This window comes from Hemicordylus capensis, chromosome 3 (genome assembly GCF_027244095.1).
Source record: "Hemicordylus capensis ecotype Gifberg chromosome 3, rHemCap1.1.pri, whole genome shotgun sequence".
NCBI lineage: Eukaryota > Metazoa > Chordata > Lepidosauria > Squamata > Cordylidae > Hemicordylus > Hemicordylus capensis.
The window spans coordinates 352,430,083-352,449,203 of NC_069659.1; the positions used below are offsets into that span (position 1 = coordinate 352,430,083).

At 51.4% G+C, this 19,121-nt stretch overlaps 1 protein-coding gene across 2 annotated transcripts in view; it reads right to left on the minus strand.

The window, feature by feature from the left end:
• Window positions 1-19,121, minus strand: part of DIS3L2 (DIS3 like 3'-5' exoribonuclease 2) — a 309,415-nt gene that overhangs the window by 52,432 nt on the left and 237,862 nt on the right. For both annotated transcript variants that reach the window (XM_053311493.1, XM_053311492.1), the window contains one exon: window positions 3,308-3,387. In XM_053311493.1, coding sequence (XP_053167468.1) covers window positions 3,308-3,387 — 80 coding nt within the window. The remainder of the gene's footprint in view (window positions 1-3,307; window positions 3,388-19,121) is intronic.

Below are 19,121 nucleotides of genomic sequence, written 5' to 3' on the forward strand. Positions count from 1 at the left end.
TTGAAACTACATGTCCTGGAGCTCTTTGGGAGAAAGCCATGATGATAAAAGTGCTTCGAAACAGCTTTAAAGCTGTATATTTGTGGTAGGCTGTGCTCTAAACTTGCAGATTCCAAACCTTCCTCATCCTTTGTGCAAACAAACTTGTTAATATTCCCATTTCACAGAGGGGCATTGGAGACCCAGAGGCAACACCTTGCTCCAACTTAACGACTTAGCAGAGATTCACTCCATCTCTTTTCAGAAGGATACTACTGATGCTATACTCTCTTCACGAGGGGATCTTTGGCCCCATCTATCATGCGGTTTGATTTCCAGTGGATTCAGTACAAACATTGCTGGATCTTAATATGGGAACAGAGCACAGAATGCATTGCCAGCAGTATCAGCACCCTAAAAGGCAGAGCCAGACCTACCAACTGACAAAGGGGCCCTCCGCTGGAAGATTGGCCACTGAATCAGAGTGCTGGAAAGGAGTTTACATACATCCCCCTGGACCCTGGAGACAGGACCCTCCACACACCAGTGCTCCCACCTTCCACAGATTAACCCATAAAATCCAGACCCACTGGGCTTCGACAGGCAAGGAGAAGCACAGTGCAAGCAACTCCGGATGACTCAAGCAAGGGAGCCAAGCCACATTTTACAGAGGAAACAAAAACATGCATGCTTACGGGAAAACCTCTTCCCAATCCCACATCAGCTGGAGACTGAATCTGGAGCAAGTTCACTTTCCTAAGTTGAGATTGTTGCAAGCTAAAAAGCAGCCTTTATTTCCTGCTCCAAGCTAGAATGCAAGTGTTGACTATGAGGAAAAAAAACACCGCATGCACCTGGTCTGTTTCTACAGATTAAAAAATTGCTGCTAAAGGCTGACCTTTGGAAAGGGAAGGTCTGAGCTTCACCCCTTTTTCTGGCCCACTCACTGAGCTTCACAGCTGAGGAGGCATCTGAATCAGGGTTCAACACAAACAAATCCAGGCATGCACAATTCCTGTATGAACTTGTAGGTGTATGCATGTGCACACATGTACACTGTATGTATTATACACACACATATGCATATTCTTTTCTATTCTGTTGAGGTTTCAGACTTATACTGCTTTTGCAGTGCTGTTTATGCTACATTCACAACAGTTTGACAATGATCAATGCAAGTCATTAGAAGTTCAATACGTTATTGCAACTGAGAACTGCTTCGATTTGGAAGAGACCCACTTGCAGCTGCACTGAAATCTATGATAGTCTGCAGGTTAAATTAACCACCTGTGTGGCCACAATTGATCAGGATGCAGAAGGTCACAGTGGACAACGTCTGATGCCAACAGATGCCCCCTGCTTTTCAGGGTTTGGGAGTGGAACGGGTTTTTCAATGGCAAAAATATTGTCGCGGAAATCTCACAGAAGGATAAAGGAAGTTGTAGTCTCTTAGAAGATGAACTTGCAATACAACTGGGCATGATCCAGTCAAACCCAGGGACGTTCAAGTTCCGCTGATCTCAATGGCACCTGCTTAAACCTCTCCTGTGGAAATCAGTGCAACTACAAAGTACTTAACTCAAGTTCTTTTCATGTCAAAGAGCTGCCAGTTCTGGTACCATAAATAAAATATGTCTACAAACTCACCCCAAGAGGAAAAAACAACAACCCTCTCCCTCTGCCAGGGAGGAAGACGGGTACCAAAGGCAGGACTCAATGGAGGACCCAAATCCATGCTGTGGGAGGAACAAATGACCGAGGAGTCAAGTGTTACTTTGGTATCCCATATGCCCATGGAATCCCTGCCCTGCATGACAGATGTTGGGTTGCACCACAAGGCCTCTTTTGCCCTGCTTCCCTAAAGAATGTGCATCTCTCATGTGGGTCCAGGAACTGCCATGTCTGGCCTAGGCAGGGATCTGGAAATGGCTAGTGTGCTAGCCAGGCAGGCAACTTTAAGTCCACTATTTGCCTTGACTGGACTCCCAAATCTGGTCTCTTGGCCTCGTCCAGTCATCAATACCAGCATCTCCCTTAGAAGCTGCATCCACCAAAAAAGGATGCCTCCTTTGACCCACCCAGGAAATGGGGGTGAGGTGTCAGGAAGGATATTTTGCCTAATGGGCATCACACTAAGGCTAGCGGAAGAGATCCAGAATGTTCTCTCCCGGCCTCCGCTTGGGCATCAGAACACAAGGATGCCTTTTCTCCATGGCTGCCCCAAAATGGCTGACCTTCACTGCTCAGGAGACCCACCAAGGGTCACCAAACCTCTTTTGGAAGTGCGGCAAACCTTAAGCTTAGATTCACTGGGAAACCATGGTGGCCTCTTGTCTCCCCTGCTGTCTAACACCTACATGCAGCAGCTGAGAGAGAGACCACCTGGCATCAAGAGGCAGAGGATGCTCCATCCTGTGTTTCCTTTTCAGCAGAACCATCACGATCCTCGACCACCTGTCTGGAGTCAGTAAAGGGCTGGATGAGGATAAACCAACTTGAGTTCAGAGAAGAAGGAGCTGCTTATGATCTGGGCGGAGGAATCCAAGAAATGAAGGGGTCACCACACTCTCACTGGAAGACAATGTCTGCTGCTTGAGCCTGCTGCTAGATCTTGGCCTTTGGGCTCCTTGCTGCTGCTCTGGTGGCAGGCCACAGACAGGAGCGTGTCTCATCACAGCCATCCGGTGTGCAAGAACGTCTTGCAGAGGATGGCTTTTCGGTTGTATAAGAGAGTGACAGCGGGGGGCAGGAGGACCGAGCGTACATATGTGTGCATGGAAAGGCACATGGAAGTGTTGGTGGCCATGCGCAACAGGCAAACGTTTTCCAGATGCTCCCTTTTTCGGCCAGTTATTTGAAATCTGCAGCTGAGTTGGTTCACTGAGTTGTGACAGTCGATGGCTAAGCTGGCTCACTTTCTCATCTTTTATTAAGACTCTGGTGGCCTTCAACGCATGCCTGCATTTGCCTTGATGGGTCCGTGCAGGACCAGGCATGGATGCGTCAGCCTGAGCTCCAAAACCCTGTTCAGCTACCGAGATCACGGGGTGGGTACATGGTCCTCTCTGAATCTACCCCACAGGGCTGCTGCAAGGCTAAACTGCCACCCTGGGCTTCTGAGAGGAAGGGCGGCATTCAAAAAAGTTGGAGAAAGATGGAATCTCTGGAGACGAGCGAAGTCCAGAAGCTGCGGGACCCCCCTGCCCTAGTGCCTGAGTGGTTCTGATTCCCCCCCCCCCACCGGCCAATGAGTGAGAGTAAAGGGTCAGAGGTCAGCCACCAATTCTCCTCCCTCCCCACCACAAGCACACGACTTTGCAGGCCTTACTTGTTGCTGTCCCGGTACTGATAGACGTAGCAGCCTTGTGGCATCGCGCTCTCCTTGTCCAAAGTAAACGCGAGCTTCAGCTGCAGAAGGAGGGGAGAGGGGAGAAAGAAAAGAAAAACACACACATTTAGGCAATGTTCTCAGCTGCGGCAGCAACCTCATGAAAGGCTGTTGGGAGAAACCAGCCTCACCAAGGCTGACACGCAACCACCGAGGCCTGGAACATCACGCTGGGTTCCAAACCTCAGGGAAGAGTCACATGCTTGCAGAAAAGGCACCGGCTTTTTCCACTCCTTTGTTACTCTAAAGTGTTTGCGGTTCCTCCAAAACTGTGTGGGTCGGGACAGCTCCCCCACTCCAAACCCACCACCCACCCACACACCCCAGCACCAGAAAGCTGCCCCCACGGCCCCTCAAAACACCAACGAAAAGGAGGATTCGCTGTCAGCAGCTGGAGTTCCCACGAGCCTCTTTCTCTGAAAACCTCCGCCTGGCTCCGCCACGGAGGAAAGGAGGAAACCACAAAGGGAAAGGTGACAAATTCTTCCTTTGGCACAGAGCTCCGAGAGGAACCCGCGAAGAGGGCTTGTCGTTTGGCCGTGTGTCCAGCAGGGGGCTGCAGCATGACCTGGAAAACGTGGGGAGTGTGGAAGGGGAGGGCGGGTTTGCGGATTGGGAGATGGATTGTTTGCTGGAAATCCAAGAAGGGATTAAGGAAGTGTGTGTCGATTCCTGTGCTATCCAAGGCCAGTTCGTTTAAGGGAGGGGAAAACTAATTCGGCTGAATGGATGATTTTTATTATTTTTTTTTTTTTTGGAAGATGTTGCCTTTCACAGGGTACTAATAATGTCAAGGGGTCCCATTTGCAATCCTAGAGCTGGAAAGAGATAGGAAAGGGGTGAGTGTAAAGAGGCATCCATCCAGGCAAACTCTCTGGCCCAAAGGGAGACGCAGATACCCGGCGTGGCTTCATTTCCCACCCCCAGACTGCAGCTGCGCTAAAAGCAGAGAGCTGGTGCAGTCCGGGAACATCCACAGAGCAAACCGCTGAAACAGAGGACTCAAGCAATTGAGCCAAGCCACACACTGCCAGGAAAGGGGGAAGAGCCCAGACCCACCGGCTCATTCTTCTCCACTCCAAGGAAGATGCTCCGCCAGTCCCTGAGCAGAACGCACTGGCACAGTTTCAGACCGCGAAGGTGGCCCGTGTGCAATGCTTTAAAATGTTGCCCCCCATGTAAAAGAACATGCCCTACGTGTGGAAGTCTCATCACTTAGAATATATACTGTTCTCTTTAATGTTGTTGAAGGCTTTGGTGGAGGGTGGGAAAGCAGCAGAAGCAGCAGCAGCAGCAAAGGACAGTGGCTCTCTTTCGGGTAGATTGCCACGACCTGAAAAGGTGCCTCTTTGCCCAGTTAGCGGCTTTATGTAGTAAACAAATACAGGAAGGAGTGCACACATCATATACATGAAGGGGTCTACACGTCAGATGTGGAGGGGCACAATTTCGCTCCCAAATGGGGCCGCCCAGCCCCGTTTTTGAGCTCAATTGGCCAGCGCTGCCTTCGCAGCATGGCCAGAGTAACTCTCCCTGCCTTTCAAAGGCAGGGAGAGCCGCTCCAGCCACTCTGCGGATGCAGCGCTGGCTGCTCTAACCCCCAAATGGGGCTGCGCGGTAGGGGGAGTTGCCTCCCCTAAAAGGCAGGGAGAGTTGCTCCGGCCGTGCTGCAAAAGCAGCGCCCGTCAGTTTAACTCCCCAACAGTGCTGCGTGGCCACATTTGAGAGCTAAGCCACGCCCCCACCTCTGATGTCAGATGTGCAGGGCGTGGCTGAACGCTCCCTGTCTGCTGTCAGATGCAGGGGGCGGGGCTAGGGGCCCCACGGCAGCGGCAGAACCCCGGCTGCCACCGGCCTCCCTCCGCCCCCCTGCACACAGGTCCCATCACGTGGGTCTTCCCTTGCAGTCTGAAGTGGCCCAGCCGAGACGGAAGTTGACCACCTCAGCGAGAACCAGGACTTCGAGAGAGGGCTCTGAAGGACCGGAGACGCAGCAGTTGCTGAGGAAGACAGCCTCACGGCAGTCTGGCCAGATGAAGAGGGAGTGCGGCTGAGCTAACCCAAAGAGGTGATGCATGTCTTAATGAAGAGGACTCCTGGAGTGAGCCAGTGGTTGCCCTCTCCGTTCCGGACATTAGGAGGATGGATGACGGAGCTGACCTTTGGAAACAAAGGGCCCAACCCCCAGATCCCGGTGGCGCCTGCAGGCATTTCTGGTTCCTGAGCTGAAGGGCAAACTGCAAGCTGAAATCAATGGCCTAAAAAGAGCAAAGGCTTTATTAAGCAGCATTTCCACCGAAAGGTCCATCACACAACCGACGCACCTGCTCATTAGACGCTGTGCCAGTTCTCGCTTTCCTGCTGGACAACTAATGGAAATTGACACCCCACCAACTCGCTGACCCCAATTCAGAGGGCCAGTCACACAGCCATGGCAGAGGCTGAGGAGAGCAGCAAGAGCATCTCTCCACAGTGACGGGCTGCCTGTGTCCCCGGGTTCAGGCAACCCAGGCCACAGCAACCGGACCATGGGCCGGGTGTGCGCACATCAGGCTGTGAAACCCCCCCCCCCCGAGCAACCCAGAGGTGGAAAAATGGACAGCCTGGAGGAGCCGTGTTCCTGCATAACAGCTGCAGCGGGAACACAGAGCCAGGAAGGAAGGTGCCTCCACCTCACATGTTGCTTGTCCAGCAGCCGTAGCGCTGGGGTGTGTGTATATGCTGGGAATTCAGGCAGACTTTGCATCGGACGACAGAGCGGCCTCCGTAGGAGACGAGGCTCTGTTCGCCTGACTCTCCCCATCCCTGCATGGCTGCCTGCCCCCCAGAGGCCTGGCCTTGGTCTCTCTGAGATGGGCAGCCCATCTCTGGACTAGACTGTTTCAGGCGGCGAGGCTTGCAGGATGGGATGCTCTTCTAGAAACAACAACAAAACTCCCAGTGCACAGAAGACGAGATCTCAAGGGAAAGGGTACCAGCCCTGCCTTCTCCCTGACAGAAGTTAGTTTCCGGTGTGCAGGAAAGATGCATTCAGTCACACAAGGCCCCACCGATCACCTGACTGGGCCAGGTCAGCGCAAAGAAGGCCCTGCCGGTCTGGCCTAGCAGTTTGTAGAGGAGCCGGAGGAGGATACCCCCCTGACCTGCTCCAGCTTATTACTGATGGAGGCTTCCCTGGCTGGTCTCCCTGAAGCTTTGGCCAGATGGGGACCCATCGTCTGACTCCGGAAAGGGCATCTTCCCATGGTCACACGTTCAAAGGAAGCTGCCAGCGACTGAGCCAGACGATGGGTCCATCTTGGTCGGTTTAGTCTGCTTTGGCTGGCAAGGGCTTGCCAGGGCTTCAGGCAGGAATTCTGCCTCGGCCCCACCGGCCCCTGCAGCCAAGGGCCGGATTCTGCGTGAGCCCCAAGAAGAGCGGGTGGGGATACCCAGCACACAGTGGCAAAGCTCACTGCCAACGACCCCTTGCGGGAAAGCGAGTGAGGGGAGACCCTGCAGGATCCCATCAGAAGAAGTCGTTTCTGGGATCGATGTCGGCCGTCCGGTTGTCCCATTAGCTTGCCACCCGGTTCAACTTGCAGCGGGAGGAGAGACACGGAGGAAATCCATCACCCAGCTGCATTCTTCTGCGGAGCACAGCACTGCGGGGCAGCCCTCCTCACTGACAAATCGTCCTTTCCAGCTCATTGGCTCTTAGCACAAAAGGGCTGCTCTCCACGCAGAGGGAGAAAGAGAAGCAAGCCAAGGAAGCTCATCAACACATGAAGAGGGGCTAGGAGAGGGGTGGCAGCATTTGAATAAGAGCTGCCTAAAAGGCTCGTCAGGACTTCTGGTGGGTGATTTATGTCTTCAGCCCTGTGTTAGCGGTCAATGCTGTAACATGCCCGGCAGCCACTGGGGCTGGCATTGGGGGAGGAATTTGCGTCAAAGAGGCACAACTCCGAAAGGTTAAGCCAGCCAGCCAAGTTAAGTTACTAGGCCTCAGTGTTTAATGGCCCACTGTCAAGGGATTGGTTTGAGAGAATATGGGATTTGGTAATTCAGGATAGATTATCATCTCAATTAATTTAACAATAAATTTAACAATAAATAAAAATTAAGAGCTTCCATGCACCCCAAATACAGGTGTTTCTTATATTTATTTAACATATTTATATGCCACCCAAAACTTATGTCTCTGGGCAGTTTACAATAAAACTGAACAAATTAGAACATTATAATAATTTAAAATTTAACACAATGTTAAAAACTGTAAGTCTAATTAAAAGCCTGGGTGAACAAATGTGAGGCTCTCATTTCAGCAGGGAGTACATTCCAAGGTCTTGGGCCAGCAGCAGAGAAGGCCCGTCCCTGAGTAGCCACCAGATGAGTCGGTGGCAACTGCAGACGAACCTCTGGATGATCTCAACGGGCGGTGGGGCTCTTGGAAAACAAGACATTCTTTTACATACCCTGGGCCTAAGCTGTTTCTTGGAATACTGGATGCCATTTTTAAATTCTATAGATAAATGTCATTTATCATTTAGCAGGGGGAGAGCAACTGGCCCTATCCAACCCCAGCACAGCATCCCTCCCGGGGCCGTTGCTAGTGTCTTTCTTATGATTCTGTTTTAGACTGTGAGCCCTTTGGGGACAGGGAGACATTTAAATAATTAATTAATTTCTGTATGTAAACCGCTTTGGGAACTCTGGTTGAAAAGTGGTATACAAATATTCATTGTATCCCTATAAAGGTAGGAAAATTTCTACTAACCAGAAAGATTGGAAGTAACTTTTAGATCGTAATATTTCAATGATACGATCACACTGTAGTGACAGTCAGGCTTGAGGGAGGACTAGGCCTCAAGCAGAGGAACTGCTTGGAGGGTGGGCTTCTCCCAATAAGAGAGAGAGCCCGGAAGAATCAAATCCCTGCGGCCCAATCCAGAGTGAGGGGCAGGGCTTACTGGACAACAGCCTATAGAGGAGGAGGGGAGGGGAGTTCCCCGGAGGCCTTGGAGTGAGGTCCAATCAGCAGCTACCTTAGGAAAAAGGGAGACTAACAGCCTTGGGCTGGGAGTCCACTAGAAGTTCCTTACCTAGTAAGGGGATTTATTTTTGTTTAAGGGCATGGATCTGATGGCATGGTTCTTATAGTTCCTGGGGAAGGGTTTTGCTTGAATGGAAGCAGCGATCACTGATGCTACTATAGTTTCCCTGATCATCCAATTATTTAATAAACCCTTCTTCTCCTTAAAGAGTGTCACTCCTTACTGGGTTCTGCCCTTGTCACATGCTCCTGAAGGCCTCAGACTGCTCATGCCTTTCTTGTAGGGAGGGGTTTCATTTACTCTCCCAGAACATTCCCTTGGGAGGGCAAATCTGTTCATATAAAGAAGTGGATGGTGGCAACCTACCCCGGACTCCTCACAGCAAGAGGAGGGATTTTGTATTCCCCCACCCACCCACACCTTTTGATTATTACAGATACCTTATAAGGTACTGAAAGTTAAACTTTGTACTTAACATTGCAATTGATTTGTAATATTTAATATTTTTTAAATTGTTTTTTTAAATATGGGATGTCTTTATTTAAGTATTTCTGTCAGAGATCAAATTATTTCTCATGTTGATGTTAAAGCTGTATTGTCTATTTTGCTTTAATTGCATTATTTACCAAATTAAAACTTCAGAAAAAAATTTATTTGCGGCATCCTGTCATGAAGAGGGGAAAAAGAACTAATTTCCTTCCAACTTACATCTTTGCTGCCTGGTTGCCTGAAAGGAATTCCTAGACACCACTGATGACTAGGCGAATTAGCTCCGTTTGATCAGGGAGAAGGACAGCCACACATGGCTGCAGTGACAGGCAGGCTCTCACCCAAAGCTGTCATTCATCATGTATCCAAGACTACAACCTTTTATATGCTGCATACATTAATCTTGATTTATTACCACCTCCTGGTTTCATGATCCCAAGCAACAGAAAAGGTTGGAATCCCCAATTCACACGTAAGTATGTGTGGGAAAAAGGGTGGGGAAAATTCACCCACATCACCAACCTAGTTGAGAATCCAATTGGGCTATTAAAAGGGTCTTAAAAGGGTAACCTGCCTGCTGTAAGAACTGTTGAGCCTTCAGTCAGCACCCAGCTGTTTAGTGCCAATTGACACAGAACACAATGCACACACAGCATGTACTTGGGCAATTGCATGCCAAGAGAATCTGATCCACAGTGGAATCAGCATTATGTCCCTTAGTACACCAGGTGAATTCACATGCTTACCCCTGCTAACTTGGCAAAGAGGCACCTTTTAACGTGGTGATTCTCTTTATTTAGCAGGGGGAGAGTAACTGGCCCTCTCCATCCCCAGCACAGTACTTCCAGTGACTGTTGCTGGTGTCTATCTTATGTTTCTTTTTAGATTGCGAGCCCTTTGGGGACAAGGAGCCATCTTATTTATTTATTATTTCTCAGTGTAAACCGCCCTGAGCCATTTGTGGAAGGGCGGTATAGAAATCGAATAAACAAACAAACAAACAAACATGTACACGCTAATCACTCCATGACTGCACTATCAAGGGACAAGTTAGTTCCTCCGAGTCCAGAGGTTCTCAACAGTGGGCCCCCAGATATGGTTGGATGGCAACTCCCAAGGGCCTTTGGCTGCTGTGGCTTGGGATGATGGGAGTAGTAGTCCAACCACATCTGGGGATCCAAGGATGAGAACCCTGGATCTAGTCTCACAGAAACATTTTAATTTTAGAATAAGTGAAATGCCTAACACTCACCCCTGAATCCAACCCCTGACACTTCAGAGGAATCCTGGGCGAACACTCATTTCCCAACGGGGTACTACCTTCCAGGTCCTTCAGTCTGGGGGTGGGGCAGACTCTCCCCAGCCAACCGATTGCGGGAGAGGGAAGTGTCTGTGTCCTGGCCCCTGAGCAATTTGGCTGGTGAGAACAAAGCTCCCACGCCCCGCCCCCAGGTAAAATCAGAAAGTGCAGAATGACACCAGAGGCCTCTGGGTAGCCTCTCATTTCCTGGGAGAAGATGCACCTGTTGCTAAGCAGTGTCCTTTCTAATTTTCATCGGTGTGCAGAATGAGTTTTGTTCTGAGCAGCAGTATCAAGGCAGTGTGTGTTCACAGGTGCATTCAGGATGGGGCCTTCCTGATTCAACCTGAGCGGGATCTAAATTTAACTGAGCGGACGTCAAAAATTGGGTGAGTGCATGCACATGCGCACACGTCTTAGAGGGAACACTGTTGCTAAGGTGAGTCACTGACCATCTTGGGGGTGGAGCCACGTGTCTCCGCTGAGTGTTCAGACAGGCTGTCTTAGAAGACACAGAACTTAGAGCTTGCAACCAGAGCCTGAAAACAGGAACAAATAAGTTTTGCCTGAGAATATAGCGGAGAAGCATACAGGGGAGTTCAGCAGGACTGCAGGCTCAAGGCACCTGGACAACAAGGGAAGGTGTTGCAACAACCTATGCTTGTTTTTGCATCTGCACTATGTTTGTTTTTGCATCTGAAGAGAACATGAATTATATCTGCTACAACTACAAGCTAGTGATGTGCACGGACGTACAAGTGGGGGCCAGTTTGAAGGCGGGGGGAGGATAACCTTAAGGGTGGGGGATGGTGCATTTCCCCCCCTGCATTTCCCCCACTGGTGTGCTCTGTAAAACTGGTCCGGCGGGGCAGCAGCATATCTCCCTGCCGCCCTGTCCTCTCCTTGGCCCAGAAGTTACCGGATGTAACCCGCACGCGTGTGCACGTCAGCACTGTGACTCACTGCTGAAATAAGAGCATCTCCTCTGTTTGTTTTCAGGTAGACCCTCAAGACTCCTCAGTTCTCACAAGCTTTTGATCTATATATATAATTCTCTTAGACGCACCCATCGCTAATCCCATGCATGGCTGCTCTCACGAGAGTTTACGAGTGATGGGGAAGGGGAGAGGAAAGTGGCAGCGGCGGCAAATGTAAGGCCAACAGATAGGCCAGCGAATGGGTAGGCAGGTGGGCAGGGAGAGAAAGCAGCTCTGGCGGGGGAGAGAAAGCAGTGGAGGCAGTGGGGAGGAGAGAAAGCAGCTGGCCAGAGAGAAGAGACACTGGAGGGGGAAAGAGGGAAGAGCAGGGGGGAGGGCTGAGAACAAGGGAGAACTAGAGGCACTGATGCTCTGTGCCTGGGCCAACTTGTTAGAATTAATTTTAATAATTTTGTTTTATACTGTTTTATTGTTTTTTATGTACTTTAATCTGTGATTTGTAATATTAAAATTTGTACATCGCCTAGAGATGTACATATCAGGTGGTATAAAAACATAGATAGATAGATAGATAGATAGATAGATAGATAGATAGATAGATAGATAGATAGATGACTAGTTGAGGCTACTGTCAGGTGGATTCACAGCTGGTTGAACAACTGTACCCAACAGGTGCTCATTAACGGCTCCACAGTCTGAAGGGAAGAATCAAGCGGAGAGGCAGTGGGCTCTGTCCTGTGCTGCTCCATATTCTTATAATGACTTGGATGAGGAAGAGAGGAATACTTATCAAATTGTAGGTTGTCGTGCAACTTAGGGTGGGGGAATTGATAACATCTCAGAATGAAGGTTCAAACCAAACTGGACAGGCTCAGACATGGTGACAAAGCCAACAAGACGAAGTTCAGCAGAGACACCTGTACATTCCTGTATTTAGGTGAGAAAAATCATGCACAAGTAGAGGATCGGAAGGACCTGACACAGCAGCAGCAGCAGCAGCAGCACAGAAAGGGATGTAGGTTTCTCAACAGAGCAGAAGGAGAACATGACCCTGCAGCGGGATGTAGCAATCTTGGGCTGCATGAACAGGGGCATCACGCCCAGACCATGAGAAATACTTGTCCCACTCTATTTTGTGCTGGTCCGGCCTCGCTTGAAATGACATGCCTGCCACCCATGCTGCAAGGTAGAAAGGTCTGGCTCCTCTGTGAGAAATGTCAGACGACGCAAGGAAGGCTATTTGTTTGATGCCCTGCCCAGACTCCAGCTTTGACCTCAAAGCAGCCAGCAAAAGCCCTGAAGCCCTGACACGACTCAGCCAGGACTAGACCGAACAGAAGCTCAAGGTCGCTGCAGACTTTGCACACAGCTGGGCTTTCACTTGAGAGAAGCTTCTCTTCCACCTCCTCGGTGGGCTTCTCCCTCAACGGACAGGCTAGGTGTATGGAAGTGGCCCTGTGGCAAAACCAGAAGATGCCCCCACGCCTGCCTTTGCAATCCAGTGGCCCAACCACCTGCCTGCCACCGGCCTGGTTTTGCAGCCCCCACCACCTGTTGGCACTCGGCCCCAACTCTGCGTCAGCCACACTGGCATGGCCTTGTGACGTCACAGGACTGACCCGGCTGCAATGCCCCATGCCAGTGAGAACAGGCCTGACTTAAAGGGCCGCCTGTTCTTGATAGGATGCGGGCAGCTCCAGAAGGCACCCAGCACAGTGGGGAACGGGAAGGTACAGCTAGAGGCCCGCAGCTCCCTTTTCAATGGTGTCCAGCTATTCTCTTCTCTTGTAGCCAGCAAAAGAAAGGCTGGAGCTTCTTGGGAAAGATCAGCACTGGTGGAAGGATGGTATTAGAGGGCCAGGGGCAAAAGCAGCCAAGCAGGAAAGGCCAAACTCCCAGTGGGGAAAACTGGACACACTGGATAAAAACCTTGAGCCCCAAACACCGTGTGGGTATCCAGATTCTGCAAAGGTGCAGAAAAACACCCAGTACAGAAAGTGGGCCTAGAATTCAACTTCCTGGAAGTCTCAGCTTTTTAAAAAGCAAGCTGCTCGCCCTTATCTGTTGCCCAGAGAGGCAGGAGGCATCTGAGCAATGCCTGTTGAAAGCAGCCAGAAAAGGGATGGGGCAGAGGGAGGGGGGGCGTCTGTGTCCATGACCCCTCCCATGGCTGCCACACGTCTACAATAAATCATGCAAACCGACAAAAACTGTGGAATTGTTCTGCATAACAGTTTCTGCATAACAACAAGCATACAACATTTGCTCAAATGTCTAAAATGTACACTAGTTGCTGAACTGAGTCTCTGCATAAAATTTGGGTGCAGAATTTTCATCCTTGCAATGCAGAGCAGACAGGGAGGCACTAGCTTCTCTCTCCGTCTCAGAACGGGACATAAACGGCGGCAAAGAGCCCCAAATGCAGAATCCTGCAACTGGTTTTCACTTTAGCAGCTGAAGCGGACTCACTGTACACCGGCTCATGCTGCAGAATCAATATTGCTTCTGTGAAGCCCTGGGGAGCAGGTAGGAGGGCTAGCAATGCATTGACAGCCCCCACAGAAATCCTGCTGAGGTTTCAGACGGTCTTGCTTGCAAGCTGGTCTCCTTCGTTCGCTGCAAGGGCTCAAGATGGCATGTGTGCTGTTCTAACTTGGAAACCCGCTGAAAGGGAGACCCGCAGGAAAAACAGACGCACCCGGCAGCAGAGGGGAGTGGGTGGAAGGGGAGGGCAGCCCAGGCCAACGCAGCTCCTACTGAGGAAGAGGAGATTCCAAGCGAGGGGGGCGGGGAGATGGCCAGGAGAAGCCACGGGGCTGATCTAACGAAGCAACGGAAGCGTGGACTTTAGAACAAGCCGGGCGCTGGGTGGAACTTGGGCGGTGCCTCTTGGAAGGTGGCAAGTCGTGCCTGAAGCCGAGACTCTTGGCTGTGCTCCAAGTCGGGCACGGTGACCCAAGAGAGCCTGGTTTGCAAAACTCTCCTTCCTTTTTTCATTCACAAACCTGGATAGCTTGAACCACAGAGAAGGGATCCTCTTGCCTTCTGGCAGGCCGGCCAGGAAGTCTCTCTCAAACATACCGCTTTCACAACAGGATTGAGCAAGACTCACTTAACTGTCTGGATGTGTATGAGCAGAGCATCCTTGCCTGTTCCCTGAGAACTGCAGGACTTCCAGAGAGCTGGAAGGGGCCCTGCAGCACTTCCCTTCCAGCCACCTGTCCAGGCAGGCCACTCTGTCAGCCTTTTTCTAGCCGGGCCACACCACAAGCCAACCACAGCGTGAGAGCAGTCACACCATACTGGTACTGTGCTTCCGAGTGCTCAGAGTGCTGCAGGGTCCCACTCTGGAGATGGCGCCCATCCCACTCACAGGCTGGAACAGGAACTGGGTTGCAGCAGAAACCATGGGAGATCAGGCACAGAGAGGTCAAGACTGGACTCTCTCCAGAAGACAGGGGACTGGGTCAAGGACAGGCAACGGGTCTAAAGGCAAGGCAGGTCTGCTGAGTCCTGGGCGCTGGCAAGGCCTCTCCGAGAGAGCTACTGAACCAGCAAAGTGGAAAGAGCAAGTGGCAGCACATATCGTTTGGAAGGGCCACACCTTTCTTGGCCTGGCTCAGGCATGCTCTACTCACGAGGAATCTACTGAGAAGGCTTTACTGCTCTTCTTGAGGAGACCTGCTGCCAGAAGCCTTGAGAAGCTAACTGCCTGCTGCTGCTGTTTCTTTGCTGGAGTTCTTTCCAAGCACAATGCCGTCTCCTTCCGTGAGGGCTTGGGGGTGAGGCTGGAAATTCAGGGGGAAGCGAAGGTTGACCCTGGTGGGGTGCTGGGGTTGATTCTGCTTGGGGCTCAGATGCCTAGGCCTCTGCTCCCGCTCCCATAGGACTGGTAGCCTCTGCTGAGGCGATAGATGCAGACGGAGGGTGCTCCAAGAGTGGAGGGTTCAAGGAGTGATGAGTGGGGCAGCAGAGTCGCCCTAGGTACACCCTGCCCTGGGGGTTCTGGAGGATGTGGGTCCACAGATCCACCTACTGCGGGGTCTTCTCCCTCCCCCTTGGAGTCACTCACCTCCAGCCCTGAGTCTGTGCGGATCCTAACACTCATATGCACTCTCTTGTTGTAAACCTTACAATAACAATAATGGAAGTCAGTCTCATTCCCATAACCGAGATGGTGGCAGCACTAATAGAGGTGGCTTTCTGAATATGCTGGGTTTACAGCAGAGATGAGATTCCAATCAGGGTCACTACCTGATTTGTATCACAATCCGATAGCCATTCTGCTACAGCAGCTCATAAAGTAAAGCAGCGTCAGTGTCAACTCGACAGCTCATCAGCAAAAGAACCCTTCTGGGTGCCGCCTTAAGCATTGCCCAAGATCAACCTAGTTTCCAACAGCTTCCATGCTGAAGGAAAGAGGCATCAACAAAGGAACAGAAGAGGGTAACTTCTAAGCACACACAAATTATGGATTTATTCTGCCTGATGCAATTTCAATTAAAAGTCTTCATCGAGGCACTACAGAATTAAAACTCTGTCTTCTTCACAAGCGCAGGGATTTTTAGTCCAAATGCATTGGCCAGAATAAGCCAGCATCTGTGCACCTTAGAGGATTTCCTCCTTCATTCCAGCCAGGTAGCCCTGAGAAACTCTCAACAGTACTTGATGGAGAGGGCTTTCCCCTTCATACTGCTTCTGAACATCAAGGCTAGATTGAGTAGAAGAACAAATAGTCAGGGATAGTTCTGTCTGCCCAGACAATTCTCATGCTGTAAGACAGAAGCCCCCTCCCCACCATCTTGGGTCCCCAGATGTCACAATGCCCATCAACCTGCAGGGGTACTCCCACAGCATCTGGGGACCCAAGGTTGGGAATCCCTGCCTTAAGAGATGTGGGCACCATAGCTAGGAGCGGAACGATCTTATTGTAAACCACCTTGGGAGGCACTGCACAAGAAAGGCGGGCCGACAGATCTGCAGTGCACACGTGCTCAGCCTGCTCGATTCATTCATCCACCCCTTTGTGGGGGCCAGATGGATCACACGTATCTCCAGATTACTCCCCATGTTGCACACATGCTGGGATGTGTGCACACTCAGGACTGGCTTGCACACCCTGCCAGGGAGTCCAAGGAGAAGCCACTCTTTGCCCTGAATTTGGAGCACCCTGATTCAGACAGCTTGTGCAAAGGATGCCAAAAGTGTCACTTTCCCATCATTAAGGGGAAAGTGGTGGCTTAGGAAGCAAAGGCCCAGCTCAGCTGCTAAGCTGGGTGTGCCTCTTCTTTTGGAGGGAGAGGATTCCCTGGTTCAGCACCTGCTTTGCACTCAGAAAGGCACAGGTTCGGTCTGCTGCATCTCCCGTTTAAAAAGAGAACCTTGGGACAGGGCTGGGAAAACCTTCTCTCCGCACAGGACCAGACGGAGCACCATTGTCAACCACAGGGGCCAACACTGAGCTTGCGTGACACCAAGCTGCCTTACACCAAGTCAGATCACGGATCCCTCTGCTCAGCACGGTCTACACTGGCTGACATCCAGCTGAACAAAATGCCGCTGCTGTGGGAGACACGATGGAGCTCCTGAAGGGCTCCAGAATAATGCTGCACCAGCTTCGACACACTTCTCTTCCCCCAGAAGTGCTCTGTGCCATCCAAATATAGGTCCCTGTGGGCTTTGGGGAGCCCCCACCCCCGGCTGCACCAGCAGCAGAGCAAGTATTAGTCGGATTCTTCCGAAGCACCAGCACTTCTCTCGTATCACCAGTCTGGATGTCAGCCACTGACTGGCAATGGCTTTCCACGGTTCCAGGCAGGAGTCTCCCTCGGAGATGTTGCCAGGGTTCGAGCCTGGGATCTCCTGCCCACCAAGCAGATGCTCAGCCACTCTAAATCACAGGAAGCGGCTGCCATATACTGGGACAGCAGCCCAGCAGCCCATCTCGCTCCGGATTGTCTCCTCCGGCTGGCAACAGTGCTCCCGAGTTTCAGATGAGGCCCTTTCCCAGCCCAGTCTGGACATGCCAGGGCTTGAACCTGGGACCTTCTGCCTGCAAAGCAGATGCTCGTCCACGGAGCGACGGTCCTCCTGCTAAGGGACGAGATGCTAGCCGGCTCAATGGACCAATGGGCTGACTCCGGAGAAGGCAGCTGCTCACACACATCGCTGGATGACGATTCTCTTTGTGTTGCTGAATAGCTACATTTTTAAATTAAAAACATGCCAGCCCCAAAGCTGTTTTTCATTTGACCAGGTCCCTTCAGTAAAGAATGTATGAACTTAAAGCGCTTTGTCACAGTAACCTTGGCTTTGGCACCCACAAGAGCCTCCCACACTTGACAGAAATATAAGTGTATCTTTCCTAAAGACATTCCAAGATGGACACAATGGAGCATCTTTTCCTGCATGGATGGAAAACAAGAACGTGGCCCACTTGCAATCGCACAAGGGGATCAACACCGTTTGGTGGGTGGGGGAGGGAGAAGGAAAGGGCAATGAAACAACCTGTCTGGATGCCATTTATACTGGCAAAAGCAGACCAAGACCTGAAGCTGCCTTCTGCTGAGTTGGGCCACGGATCTATCCCGCTCAGTTCTACCTACACTGACCGGCAGCAGCTCCTCAGTTCCAGACAGAGATCCCTCTGGACCTTCTCGGCTTTCGTTTTTCGTTCCAGCCCTTATGGCTGAGAAGAGAGTCTTCAAACACTGGGGGAGGTGGGCCCAGAGCGGTGGGGCCCAGGATTTCAGCCGGGAAAGAGGTGGCTGCCCTGCCCGGCTCCTCTCTCTCGCCGGGCAAAAAGAAATCGGCTGTCTGGCAAATGCACTTCCTTTGCCTGACCCAGAGGGACCCCCCAACGCAGTGTTTCCACAGCACAGCACTGGAGGTCACCCGGGGTAGGTCTGGGGCCCACTGAAGCCCTGAGCACAAAGAGCCCCGTTGAGAACTCTCCCTTGGACGGTGCTGCAGAGCGGGAGATTCCACATGCCTCCCGCCGTCCCCCGTCCAGCGGCTGCGGTCACAGTTCACAGGCAGGACCGTGTGCTCTGCCAGCCTTCCTCTCCCCCCCGCTCGCTCAAAAGGCCTCCAATATAAATGGTGCTTTGCAAACCACTTGCAAATCGAGGAACTTTGACGTCACTCTTCCTCCCACCTACACAATCCCAGCCACAACAAAGGCAAGTGGTGGGAAGTTCAGATGGAAAACCGGCAGCCGCACCGCCAGCCTCAGCCAAAGGAAGGAAGGAAGGGCTACTCAGAAAGCCAGCCTGGGGCAGCGGTTTGCCCACTGGACTCCAGAGGCCCGGGTTCAAGCTCCAGACAGAGCTACCCCAGACCTTTCACTGAACCATCCAAGAGCTGCGCTGCAGCCCACTCAGGGACGTGGCAAGGGAATCCTGGGGCACTCCCCGCCACCAGCTGGCTCAGGGCCTTTCCAGGACTTCCAGAAATGCTGCCACTCAAAGCAAGCGCCTTGCTGGCTGAGACCCCTTCCTAGCCCCCATACTCCCTCAGAGGTTCAGAGGCAAGTCGCTGCATCTCTCTTCCTGCCCCTCCATCGGTTACTTGGGACTGGCTAGTGGCCTACCTCTCAGGGTTGTCGCGAGGATGAACAGATTAATGACTAAATTGCATAGCTACAAATGAAGTTCATGGGATTAACAGCAGCATTTCACCGCTGGAGTGCAGTTTTGAACTCTTAACCCATTATGGGATGGAAAGAGCTCAATTAAAGAGTTACGTCAAGCATTAGATGATCAGATGATTCACTAGCTGAACTCTAAAAATAATCCTCCCTGGGGGAAAAAAATATGATTATTTTCAGAAGCTTGGCTTTGAGTTCTCTCCGTTCCCAAGAGGCCTGTGCCTTTCTTTCTACTGGCTGTCTCCAGGCATCTGGGGACTTCAGAGGGTATAGCCAGCCTCCACTTTGGCTGCCTTCCTTTACAGAAGTAGGTTTTAAGGAACAGAAGCTAATACCACATTTAACG